A 14,115-nucleotide genomic window follows, 5' to 3' on the forward strand; every position below is an offset into this window, starting at 1 on the left:
ATGTACATTACGGTGAATACAGATGAATGGATGCCTGGCCCATGCATTTCCATTACCTCAGCCCTAGAGCTGCTCAAGATTTGAGTGTCCTGCTGAAAAGCCAGCAGTTTTACTACCTTTTTGACTACACGATTTTAACTGGTTGATCCAATGACTGACGGTTGGTCCTTCCAGAATGTGGCACCTCTTTTGTCCGTTTTCATAATTAGCAGCCTGGATGAGGTGCCATGAGTCCTCCCAGTCATTCAGGAGGCTCGGTGGGTGGGCTATGACTCTTGGTATTGTCTGCGTGCCGAACGTCCTCAGAAGAGAGAGTCTGCCACCTCCTGTCTCGGGCAGGTAAGCCTTCATTCCCCCCCATACCTCCTACCCTTTTACAACTTCCACCTCCCCTGCCACTTTGCCCCAACCGTAATCCACTTAGCGGTGGCTGTCTCCACTCCCGCTGGCTAGAGACGATATCGCTGCTCCACCTTCTCCTCAGCAGCAATGGCCACCATGGAAATGGAGATTGACTACATGTGTTTCCCTTCTCCCAGCCATTTCCTTTTGTCGTTTTCTTTTTTAAAGTTGAGAAATGGCAACGATGCCATTTCTCAACTTTAAAGAAAATGCTATTAGCATCCCAGAAAGAATGCTAGGATGCTAATAGCGATAAATCCCTCCGCAGCTGGTAATTACTGGTCAGGTAATGACACAGGACCAACGTTAAGACCCTCACTTTGCTCATTCCTGTTAACCAGGCCCTGGTCATTACCCGGTTGGTAATGCCTGCCCACGTGGGGGATTATGGGTCTGTAGTTCAAAACATGGAGACAAATATGGCGATTTTGTTTGGTAGATGGAAGCATGATATCAAGGGGTTGAGAGGGGTCAGAACAAAATGCTTATTTTGACTAGTTCAAAACTCTGAAAAAAGCTCAGAGGCAGTGACACGACAAACATATTTGAACCAACAGCTCCTATTAATACGATTCCGTGGTGATAGATATATTCTGTTTTCTAGTTTCAAATATTGTGTGTACAATTTTCTCCTTAGGACCTGGAACATATGATCCTCTTGTTCAAAGCAGTGCCAAAGCGCTTCTTACAGTACCCAGAGACGAACGTTTCAAGGAACAAAAAGTGACTACGCCTGGTCCCGGTGCTTATGAGGTCTGTTCATGTACTTACTTTATGTGCTTTTTTGAATATTAGTTCATGTCCTGACTGGTGGCATTACGTTCTGTAAGGTGTTTCAGCCATTCTGGGTATTTTTACTAGCATTTGAATATCGCTGGCAAAAGTGGAGGTCACGTTTTTCTGTTGTACCCTCCATACCGGGGGTAACGAGAAGGGGCTAGAGGGAGGCAGCCCAAAATGAAAAAAATCAAAAAGCAAGAAAACGTAAATGTTGCAGCCAGCATTGTCAAGTTTGGCATTCTGACCCCGCAAGAAAAAATGCAAAAAACGAAAATGCTGCGGCCGCCATTTTAACCTCATGGATTCATATTGACATAGTACTGATTGAGACAGCTGTCACCGCCATCAACTCTATAGTGATGCCCTGTCCAGGAACCTTTTTGTGTGATGGGTATAGGCTCCTCCCCCCTGACTGCCAATCTGATATACTGGTTATCATCTCTTAATATACACTGATAGTCTCTCCATATTGCCCCTATACTGTTATCTCTTGAAGCCCCACTTTGATGGTGGTGTAAACGTGAGTGTATAACCTAGTGCAGCTGCCAGATGTTAAAAGTAAATATTGCCCCTAGAAATGCACTATGGTTATCTGTTTGTGTGGATAGGTTTATTATATCATGCCCCCACTTTACGCCTACCTGGTGCTATGGTGTGGCATGGGCACTGTATGCAGAAAGAGCTACCTGATTTAGGGCAATGTATCGGTTTTGTGTGTGTCCTCACTATGAGAACATTCTGTTTAAGGTTCTTGTAGGCGTAGGTGGCAACATGAAGCAATGTGAACACTCTTGCCATGTTTTTGTTGATTTGTGGCGGTTTTCTTTGACTTTTCTAATGTTTGTTTCTGGAAAAAAATCATAAATACTTGATACGAAATTGAACTTCTTGGAAATGGTTTATTACTGCGTCCACCCTGTTGGCCTCAGGTTCCCAAAGTTCCCAAAACAAATTCTTTAAGTTACAGACCCCGCCCCCCCCCCCCCCCCGTTGCTTTTTGTGTCTTTGCTAGAGAACCCTCAGACCCCTGTCTGTACAAATCAATTCTTAGGCTTCACCATCCATTTTTGCTCGTGAGTTCATCTCTGATAAAAACACAAGGACTACTCATGAGTCGCACTGACGGGCTTTTATCGTGTGCTCGGAATTTACGTCCATTGGATTTGCAAGCTGCCAATAGCTGTGCTTAATTTTAGTGCATTCCTTTCAGCTTGCTAAATTATTATGATGACTGTGTATTAACCAAAAATAATCAGACCACAAAATCAAAATCGTTTTAAATAAATATAATTAACACTTGGATTCTTACAATGTATTCGTATACATCAATGCTGTGAACACATGTTGTATTCGAATTATTCCCATTATTTGCTGCAAAACAGATTTTAGCAAGCAATGACATTTGACTTAAGTCACTGGAGGGTAGCTATGCGTTATCTGTACCATGTCGTCGTATTTTGTAAATTAATGATATGTTTTTGCTGTGTATAGAAAGAACAACGTGTATTCCCTGTGTATTATAGAGCTTAAATTCACGAAAAAGAATTGCACAGTATTCACACAGTCACCCTACCATACACAAGGCTTCAGTATTCGATTTTCAGTTGTATTTGTTAGACCACTGTAGGTACTGGAAGATACTAAGGAGCTCATTTTCAATTGTGGTGTAACATGAATAAAAGGCTTAAAAGGACTATTATTCACGCCACACCACATTTTCAATCGTTTGTATAGGGGAGAGGAGGCACAGACTGCAGCTTGAGTTTCCACCGCCTCCCTTCCTCTCTGCCAAACAGATGCTCCAGCATTTGCGCCAGCATGCATTTTCATGTCGACACAAATGTTGGGCATCCCTATGGAGCCCAAAGACTTTATGCACCAGCATAAAGCATGCAGAGCCCATTGGCATCCATTGGACACACTGCCTGCCATGCTTGCATGGCAACGTTTAATTGTAACTGTGAACACTGCTTACAATGCGCGCATGGGAATCAGCATTCACAAGTAAAATTGAATGCTGTCCAACATGCTCACTTGTCGGCCAGCATTTAAATGTAATTGTGATCAATGCCTGACACGCAAGTATGCCAGGCAGCATTTACTCATTTGCAAGGCAGAGTGCAAATGTGCAGGGAAAAAGGTGGCTTACAAATTAAGTGTTGGAGCAACATGAGCCCCTAAGAGGGCAGAAAACAAACCTAACAACTGTTTCCTGAACAAACACAATTTTTAGCATGAAACCTATGTGGCGTTTCTATTCTGCCACGAAAATGTGTGCCCCCACATAGAATGATCTAATAAACACAACTGAAAAATTAAGCCAGATGCAATTACGAACAGCTGCATTAACATCGTGGACCAGTTTTTGTACTTTTGCAAACCTAGACCGCTTATTAAATGGTTTTGAAATGCATCATGTAAGTCCCTTGAGAGAGTAATGACTACCACTGATATTCTTTTCATTCTCCTTCTTATACATTGCATTTAAAGGCCAAAGTCACAAGGAATTTACCAGGAGTGGATCTGACTTTCTCTTGATTTTCACCTGCAGAGGGTGATACATTTAACGGAAGAAGTTACTCTGAGTTACTACGAGTAGCTCTGACTTACTGCTGACTTAGTAAATTAGGTGTTTGCTTCATTTACGCAGAGTAACCACTTTTGTGAATCGACTCAACCTCTCCAGGTGTGAGTCACGGGTAAGTCAGACTTTCTCTGTGAAATCGTGCTTGTAAATCTATTGAGGAACTCACAAGTATTTTAGCTACAAGATTCGCGCCTCATCCCGCTTCTTATTCTCCCTCATCTATTAAGCCATGTCTGCCAGATATAGATTATTAACGTTGTTCTCTCATGCTCCAGTCCTCTCTGTCGGGCCCTAGCACCCATTGCATTTGTTGGAATGTATTGAAGATTCGCTGTTCTATTCTGAAAACACAGTGAGATCGAACCACCTTCCATTGCATTTGAGAGGTTTGCTTGATGTTCTGGCAAATGTGCGTCCACTAGTGAATTGTATGACCTTTATACTGAGCACATGACCGCCTGACAATCTGTATTGGTCTGTGAGTAGTGGAGGAGCAGGTTACATAAAACATATGCAGTTTCGATGCAACCTACCCAGATATCCTTGTTCTCTGGAAAGAATACGCAGTTCATACAATTATCAAATTTGTAGAACAAGAGAATTTGGGGTTAACATTTTGGATGCTAAAGTTGATCGCAGATTTGCCACTTTCTGGACATGGGATTTGTATCAAACACCTGTGATGAAATGTGTATGACTGCCTTTGGGGTTAATCATTATTTTGAAGAATGTGTTTAAGACATAATCCATTGGCACGGCTCAGAGATGTCAAGACTGGAGATACCTTTAAGAATAAGGGATACTGCCATTTGAGAAACTCTAGACTGTGGGGAGAGAAATATCATCAAGAACTCAACTTTCTACATACTCAATGAATTTCTAAAATGTCAGTATGTGTTGCAAACATCGCTCCTAGAAGCAACAATGCTGCAAAAACCATGGTACAGTGTATGATCAATACTGGACTAATGAAATAACAAGAATCGCATATATAACTTACAATTACAAAATCTAGCATTTATGAATTACATAGTGCATAACATATCATTTCAGGAATGCATACAGTGCATCTCACACTGAGGAAAACATTCTGCTGAAACATTTGTCATCGATTCATACATAATACAGAAGTTTTATTTTTCAATGAGTTGCTCAGGTGGTCCAGAACGCTGCTATCATTCTGCCTGGATGTCTTAGGGATTGTACTGTCTTCTTTATCAATAAACACAGATATGGACATCAACCACCAGGGTGCATCAGACCCTTCAAATATATCAATGGTTAACATGGCAGTTTCTTAGGAGGCGCTAGAAATGTTGATTCCAAGTTCCAGAATGTTGTGGTTTTCAAACCTGTTTTTTTCTCATTAGTTGCTTGGAACTTTGACTACAAGTTCCGTGTTTTTGTCATTTTCAGAATAGTCTTTTCTTATGATTCACTAAGAACTGTGACTTACTGATCAGTCTCTCTCATGTGTGCTCCAATGATGTTTTGCCAAGATTCAATGCTTCTCCAGTCACATTTTCCACACTTTTGTACATTCAAAGTTTCTCAAATTAAGCACCTTCTGAGGTGCCAGTAGGAAGTTAATCTCCAGGTTTTAGACGTCATTGCTTCTCAGAAAGAAAAAAAAAGATTATTCCTGAGCTCCTAGGAGTGTTAAATCCAAGTTCAATAACTCTGTTGCTTCCCTACTTATTCTAATTCACCCTTTCAAGGAGGCACCTCGTCTCCACCTTCAAGGGTTTACTTGTTCGCTAAGCCAAACTTTTTCTGAAGGGGCACTAGGAACTTTGAACTGAAGTTCAGGACTGATAACTTGTCCAGTTATTTTCTTTTTCATGTGTCTCCCAGTTCCAAGATGCAATGCATCCCAAGTCAAACTCTGTCAAGTGGTGATAGCAAGTTTGCCTTCAACTCCCAGGATTCCACAGTTATTCTCTTTCTCATGTACCATGCAAACCCCTGCCTCCAACCCTATCAAATCAGTACTTCTCACATCAAATCCACCCTCAAGTGGCTTTCATAACTTTGTCTACAAAGTTGCAGGTTTCAAGGTTTCGCAGTTGCTGCTTCTCACTGGGCGGCGTACGTTTGGGGCCCCATATCCGTGTCATAGTCCTTGTTGGTTTTGCCCAGGAGCCCTTGTCTATGTCTGTTGGCCTTTTCCTGTTTTCCTGCATTCCTGCCATCCACAGACCTCTCTGCGCTTGAGACAACGATTACCGGTCTCTCTTCAGCTCTACTTCCGGTGGCCTCTCGTCTTCCCAGTGTTTCCCATTGCATTGCAACACGTTGCCCTCAGCATTTCTCAGCACTGACCATTTCTCAGTACTTCTGGATGTTGTGTGTAGTTGTCATCCCTGCTGCTACCCACTGGCTCTCTCTTAGACATCCATCTTTTCTCCAATTCGTGGTCTGGCCTCTCCTTGCCAGCCTGGCACAGAAGCTTTTCCTTGTGCTGGATTTCGCTTACGTGCTACCCTTGTTCCCCTCTAATCCTTCCTTTATAGCATCGCTCAGATGGAAATCTGGCATTGAAATTGAGGGAAAACATCTCTGTGTTTTCTGGGCCTGTCCCAGTGAGGCAGTTACTTACTGATACTACTTGCCATAAATGTTCTCCATGAACATCCATCTCACATATTGAGAACCAAACAGAGAGTGGAAGTGGTTCAGAAAATCTGTATTCAGATATTTACATCTGTTCAGGGTGAGGGAGGAAAAGTGATTGTGTTGCAACCCTAGAAAGTACATCAATATCCATGCATTGGTATATGTTTATTATTTAACAAGAAGACAATCTATGATCAGGTTGCAATGCTGTCCAGCAAACTAGTAGTGAGGAACCTGAGTACCCCCTGAGTGCCCCCTTGAGAGCCAAACGTTCTTAATCAACGTTGGAAAAAAGGTTGGCCATTGAAACTGTTTGGGGCTGATAAAAAGGATGGGCTTTTCCTTTCCATCTCAGATCTGCTACAGAGCAGTTCCCAAACCTACCCTTGATGCATCGGTTTGGGGAGAAAATGACTGCTTGGAGTACAGTGTTAGTAACAATGGTAGATGACATAAGAGATTTTTCAAGTCTTAAACATCTATCAGGGCAGAATTGTTCTACTTCTATGGGTTGGGCTTGTTGTTGGATAGCATTTCCCTCAAGAGATTAGCCTGCCTTGAAAACTGTGGGAAACACCTATTAGTTAATGAGATATCTTGTTTGGCTTGCACACTTATTTAATTTCTCACATTATACCCCAGATACTGCACCAGTGATGCAGTGAATTTACACTTGACTCCAATGGTGGTTAGGCTAGCACCTTTTTGGGTGTTACTGGCATTTCAAAGGATCTTTCCATGTCAGACTGTGGATGGTAACATCATCAACATTGGCCCTTGCATATTCTCTATGATGTTCTAAGAGATGATGCATTTGAAGATTGAATTATCTCACCTTGACACATGGCAATGCATGAACAGGAAAAGACACGCGTGGTGGAAAAGGTTGTTTTTTTTTCATTTTCCTGAGGATGGTGTGGCACCTGCCAATACCATTTTGTGTGGACTAGAAATATGTGGGCTGTCTCAAATGCTCAATTACTTAATTGATGTAAGCTTGGGGATGGGTGTCAAATCCACAAACAAAGTTAACGTTCCTGAAGTCTATATGCCCCATGAATCTTTGGAACAAGAAAAATGAGGATTTTCTATAATGTTCATCTGCAACATCTCATTGACTTCTTGTATGACTGCTCTGCAGGGTAGCAGCAATTAATACGGGTATTGACTGATGAAATTTAATGGGCCTGGTTTATCAGAAAGAACAATCCTGGAGGAGTTTGTACAGATCTGTGTTTTGAGTGACTGTCATGGCATACCAACCTTTCTAGGATAATATGGATCTTCCTGGCCATTATTGGTGATATACGTGATGGGTTGAGTTTAATTTTCCTGGGAATTCCAAATCTTTTACAGCTTCACATGATAGATTTGATCTTTCTTTTAGTTTTCACACTGGTGAAGTTGATGAGTTAAGTTCAAAGGAATTCCATTCAACTTATAAGATTCATGCTAATAGTATATTATCTTGGGTGAGTAACAGATTCATGACTTTATAACCTATCTTGGAGGTGCATAGTTGAGTTGGGCCAGCCGGCAGGTCGTTCTGTTTCCCTTGGGCCTTCTTGAAAATCTCTTTTATGATTTTATGATAGTTATGATGCAGTGGATTATTTCCTGAATTTCCTGAATGATCACTGCGAGATTTGGGCTGGAGCTTCTTTGCTCTTCCATATCTTTGCCTAATTATGTCCAGGACACCATGTCGATTTCTTGTGCAAACCACTTAGCATCTGGAGAAACAAGCTTGGTAAATCTTCTGGATTGCAAACAGGAACTATGTTAATAATAATGCACATGTATTACCTCTATTTGTCCACAAACTTCATTAAACGTTTTATCAAAGTCTTACTAAACATCTCAACCACACCATCAATCTGTGGATGACATATTGAGGAGCATGTAGAAGTGATCTGCAAAAGGGAATGTATCTCAACTGCTATTTTAGATGTCAAAGTAGCACCTTGTACTATTAGTATTTCTCCGCGGAATTTCACTGTCGATCGATACAATTTTAGGACTTTAAAGATGTTTGTTCTTGGATGTTGGCCTGCAACTCTAAAAACGTCTAGTTATTGCCTACTGCAATCTAAATTGAATAGCATGTAGTGGAACTCCTTCGTTGATGACTTGAGAGGTCCCACAATATCCATTACTTTTGTATAAAAATGGACATCAATTCTAGGCAGTGGCTGTAAAGGCGTCTCTGGAATAGCTTTGTTACAGGTTTTGTGCCAGATATTGCAGGACTTGCAGTATCTTTTTATGTTGCTTTATATTCCTGGCCAGAAACACTTCCTCAAGTAATGATCTTGGGTGTTGACTGTCCCGAGATGTGTAGGTTTGAGGTTAGCCTGGTCAAAATCCGTGTCAGGTTTCTGGACTGCTGAGTGTACTAGCAATGGAAAACTTCTTCCAACACTGGGTTAGTGATCTGTTTGCAGATTTGCTGCACCACTTTATCTCCTCTATTTACACTGACATGTCCTCTCTAGGGTTGCTTCATGACTCCATCTCCAACAACAATTAAACTCTCCAGATCAAGATCACGTCTAGATGTCATCCGCCTGTTGAATAAGGAACTGGGATCTGTAGTTTGGTTTGAATGAGCACTCTCTCTTTCCCATGAAAGTTCTGGTCACTACACAATCGAATCCAGATTTGCAACTTTAGAAAGGATATAAGTACCATGGGTGGGTTTGCTAAACCTCAATACTATCACCTTGTGATATTTTTAACTGCCCTCCCGGTTCTGTGGCTTGGACTTTATGGTGAAGTCTACATGCATCCCACTTTGACACAATATGTCACTAAAATATAACAAAAGGAATCACACAAGTATTAACCACCACAAAAGTTGTATTTTTCAAAGAGTTTGTCAGGTTGTCTGTGACAACACTTTCTTTCTATTTGGATATCGCAGTATTTCTATTCTCTTCCTCAAGAATAAACCAGGACTCAAACCTCAAGTCCTAGCAAGCATAATTTCATTGCAACATAGCAAGGTTCATTCTGTCTCCATGTCTATATCGAGCAATTCACTCACTCTTGATCTGGTCTATCCTCACCACTATGGCTGCACTTTGTTCTCTGATACTCCAGTATGTGAGGACTCCTCCTCTACACTCCCACGGTTCCTTTTTTTTTGTCTTGACTCATGGTGTTGTTTTATTCTGGGTATACTTGCTCCATGCCAGATGTCATCCGAGGGCATCATCACAGATGGTGTGTGTAGCCTCGCAGAGGTGATTAGCATGCAGGTTATGGTATAGAGCGAAGGTCAAAGAGGGTGTTTGGTGTGTGGATGTTTTCAGTACTTAAATGAAAAATGTTATGAAATGTATGGGGGCTGCTAGAGAGAACAGGTTCATGCAGAATGCAAGTCTAAAGGAGAAGGGAGCCGGATAAGGTTGGAGGCCGAGAAGATGCTTTAAATGATGGCACAGTAGTCTTCTCAGAACAGAGAAAGGGCAGGTGTTGGGTAAAGTAGAATTCCTTAAATGTGTTTGCTGATGGGTTGTGGCCCTAAATTCTGGTTTTAAATGAGTGTTCTCAGTTGCTGAGGGGGTAATCTGATTCTTTGCAGATGGTATATATTCCTAAGGGTGGGTATTGGTGCATTTGGTTGCATGACCATTTCTCAATATTGAGTTGAAGTTGTTTGGTGATGGGACCTGTCAACAATAGGTATAATGTTTGAGTGGGATCTCTATATGGTCTACTTGAGGCCCAGGGTTTCTTAGTGTATTGTGAAAAAGAAAACGATCTTGAGCACTTTTGAATGTCTAGGTGGTCCTGCCATGTGCAGATTCTTTTAGGCACCGATTTCCACAATTTGGTGGTCAAGTCAGCAAACAAGGTGCACCATTTCTTTTCATAATGTGGCAGCATAATTAAAACAGCTTTGTTGGATCCTGCCATCCTTTTAGCTTTGCAAGGTATGATTTTCCTTTGGATGAATTCTGGGCCATGCAGCTTAAGCTCCAGCGAGCGATGCAAAGTCTGATCTACAGAGCTGCATCACTGCATCACTTACTCTGTTTCACTGACTGGGCACTGGGTTGGCTGAACTCTTTCCTCAATAATCACCCTTTCCAATTGCACCTGGCCCCTTTCTCATCCACCACCACACTTTCTATCTGTGGCGTACCCCAGGGCTCTATCCTATCGCCATGTCCCGGGAGGCTAGCTTAACGGCAACGTGCACGCCTTGGAAACAAGACGACACGAAGCAACACAGGTGCAATCCCCGGGTCCGCGCTTAGATGGTTTTTGGCTCTGGGTGTTTAAGCGCATTATAAATACGCAACTAAGACAACAACAAAAAAAAACAATTACGCAACTGAAAAAACAAACAATTCCTGTAACAGCGCCTCGATGCCCACGGGCTTTGTGAGCGCTTTAAAAATGCAAAATAAAATAAATAAATGTCTCTTCAATATCTATCTCGCCCCTCTGGGTCAGCTGATCTCCTTCCCTCTCTATTTCCAGTGCTATGCTCATGACATACAGCTTTCGATCTAACATCCCTCTACTACCTCCTCTTCCTCCTCTCTAATCCCTGACTGTCTGTCCGCAATTCAGGCATGGTGTGCAGCTAATGATCTAATTCCAGTAAGATGGAGATCCTTCTCATTGGGACACCTTTGCCCTCCTACCCTCTGGCCACCCTCTCTGAGCCCTCTACTCCTACCATCCTGTGAGGCCACAAACCTTGGGGTCATGTTAAAATGATGCTCTCTCCTTCACCCCTCATATCCGGGACCTTACCAAGAAGGCCCACTTCCAGTTCCATCTCCTCAGAGGCATTCTCCCTTTCCTCACCTTCCCCCAGAAGCTCAGTGTCTCTTGAGCTCTGGTCCTCTGTAGGCTGGACTCCTGCAACAGTCTCTTTCTCAATCTCCCTCTTTCCTCCCTAGGCCCCCTCCAGCTAATCCAGAATAAGGCTGCAAGACTTATCCTTGGCCTCAAGCCTAGGGACTGTATCTATTCATTCTTAAAATCTATCCACTGGCTTCTGGTGGCTGAACGGATAAAATGCAAGACCCTCTGCATCATCCACAAGGCTTTGTGGGCCCTGGGACAATGCTATCTCCAACTATCCCTCCCCAAATACTCTCCTGCTAAAGCCCTCCACCAGGGGTGTTGCTAGGTCTGGAAAAGACCCGGGGCTACGCCGATGTTGAGACTGTTGGGACTGGGGGCTAGCTAGCCTTTTGGTTGTAGCTCCTAAGATTCTATCTGGGGCTACAACCAAAAGACCAGGGGCTAGAGCCTCTTTAGCACCCTCCTAGCAACGCCTCTGCCCTCCACTCCTCTAACTCTAACTCTGTGATTGTCAAATGCTTCGGCTGGTGCCTCCCTTCGGAACAGCCTCTCTGCCCCTCTCAGACTTGAGCCAGACCTCCTTAGGTTTTGCAAACTGCTCAAAACTCTGATTTCCTCGACCTCTTTCCCTCTTTCCCTTGATTGCTAATCACCCCACTGCCCCTGAGACCGGTGGCATGGTCCTCATGAATCTGACAGGATACCAGGCCCTTCTACCAAGTAGGTACCAGCATCTTCCCCCACTGCACTGCCCCTGCGGGCCCCTGCTTGGCAGCTCTAAATCCCACCCTTCGGAGTCGCCCGCACTAGCACTTAGCCTGAGGCCTCCTCCTTGGCTCCACTCGGCGCCCCCACCCATCCCTACCTCCTGCTCTTCTCTCTTCTCTTCACTGCACTTGCACGTCCGAATACCACAAGGCCAAGTAGGACCACAATTATATATTTACAGTTTTTCCAATATTTTTTCTCTCCCCTGTTCCCTTCCCATTTAGACTGGTGCCACCTTGAAACAGAATTCTGATGTATAAGCGCCTAACAAATGCACAATAAAATAAAATACAAAAATGTAGGGGCTCACTAATGCTAAGCAGCAAAAATATCAGACAATAGAAATAATTCTGAAAACACACATTGGCGGGAATGTAACCATAACTTCTAACCGACAAGAACAATATGGATCCACCGAATGTGTTGTCTATGAGATGCATAAATCCATTGGGTGGTGTGGCATTGCAATATATGCAAAGTCTGATCTTTACCTTTGCTGAGGTGTACTCTACGAAAATGCATTCATATGAGGTGCAGAGATACATTCTGCTTAATAATTACATGGTGTCTGGCTGTGCAAAGGGTCGTTTTTTACAATAGGCAAAGGTTTTTTGTTGATGGAAATTGCTTTCTCTCCTTTTTCTTTGTGTTTTTTCTTTGTGAATTAGGCACATTATTTACAAAACTGAAACATGCTGTGCAGATATTGAAACACGAGCAAACGTTCTTAAAATCAAGGTTAACATAAACATTGTTTAGAACTGGGTAATATGTGAGGCTGTGAGCTTGCTCCCCTCTTGCTGATTGGGTGTATAGAGGTGTTATCATGCATTGTACTCATATCGTATTTTAAGATGCTGTATTTATCAAATAATCATTTTAATATTCTGAGACTTTGTATCTCTGTATGTCTGCATCTGCTTGATGTTTTGTTTTATGCAGGATAAAAGCATGACCATTGAAGTAAAGTCAAAATTACCCAAACATTCACAGTGCATTTAGGGCTGGTAGTGGTGCATTAAAGAAAGATATAATGAATGGGGGATTGACTACAGTCTGATGCACAAAAGAAAGAATCTTGTAACAATTTCTCGAAGCTAAATAGCGTTAGCGGGAGTTAGCGGGCACGCACTGTTGCATTCTGCACATTAAGCATATCTCCACCAGGCTTGGCCACTGAAGACCTTGAGCATTTCATTGCCATTCATAATTGCCCCAATCCCCTGATGCCAATGCACGGCCTGTGCCCAATCAGCAATTGGACTGCCGCTGCTATGGCGGTAGATACTCGCACCGCACTGGATAACGCTTCAGCGCAGGACATTATTGATCAGTTGTTGCTACCCGAGATAATGTGGCCTCAAAAACGCCCAGACCAAATTGAGAGGCCTTTTTGTGATGTGTCAATTTCGTATATGAAGCGCAGGCTTCAGTTCAGATTCCGTATTCAAGTTATAAGACAATAATGCTATTATACAATGATAATTTGTGTTCTAATTTAGCAGTATCCCTCCCACTTTTAAATGCTGCAATAACAGGTATTATCACCCCACGTTATGGTAACCGATTTATCGACCACTGAATGACGGAGGGCTAAGTCGGCTCTGCCACTCAGCTGCTCTCCTGTCAGAGAAATGCTTTATGCATGGGCAATCCACAGGAATTGGATGTGAAAGTAAATGTAAATAACCATTTAGAATATGCCCATTACCACCGTTGTGGCCTCACAGTGACAAATCTGGTGTGAAAAGCGTATCGGGGCAAACCTGGAGAACCAAACCTGAGTCTGCGGAAGTAAATAGAAAATCTGGAGTGGGGGAGATACGGTGGAGGGGGTGGAGGAGTGGTAGGTTGTTCTCAAGGAGCGGGAATGGGTAGAACAGAAAGATCGGTAAAATGCTTATTTCTGCTTGGATGTGTGGGATCCCAAATTCAGAGGATCAAGAGGAAGATCTCTGAAAAAAAGAAAGGTGAACAGTAATGATCCCCGGGGTGGGGCTTGTATTCTGGCAGGTTTGAGAACCTCTTCAAGTGCCTGTGGACTCTCTGTGTGATAGGCTTGAGATGTGTTCAAGCACTCTCTTCAATTGTGGAAACCGTTAAGTTGTGGGTTGGTCAATGTATTTCCCAGCCCA

At 42.8% G+C, this 14,115-nt stretch overlaps 1 protein-coding gene across 1 annotated transcript in view; it reads left to right on the forward strand.

Annotated features, from left to right (window-relative positions):
- The window catches only part of STPG2 (sperm tail PG-rich repeat containing 2), a 2,646,564-nt gene that overhangs the window by 1,724,410 nt on the left and 908,039 nt on the right, over positions 1-14,115 (forward strand). The window contains exon 12 of the mRNA XM_069630546.1: positions 1,040-1,155. Coding sequence (XP_069486647.1) covers positions 1,040-1,155 — 116 coding nt within the window. The remainder of the gene's footprint in view (positions 1-1,039; positions 1,156-14,115) is intronic.

Source organism: Ambystoma mexicanum, chromosome 6q (genome assembly GCF_040938575.1).
Source record: "Ambystoma mexicanum isolate Mex_15411 chromosome 6q, UKY_AmexF1_1, whole genome shotgun sequence".
In the NCBI taxonomy this organism is placed as follows: domain Eukaryota; kingdom Metazoa; phylum Chordata; class Amphibia; order Caudata; family Ambystomatidae; genus Ambystoma; species Ambystoma mexicanum.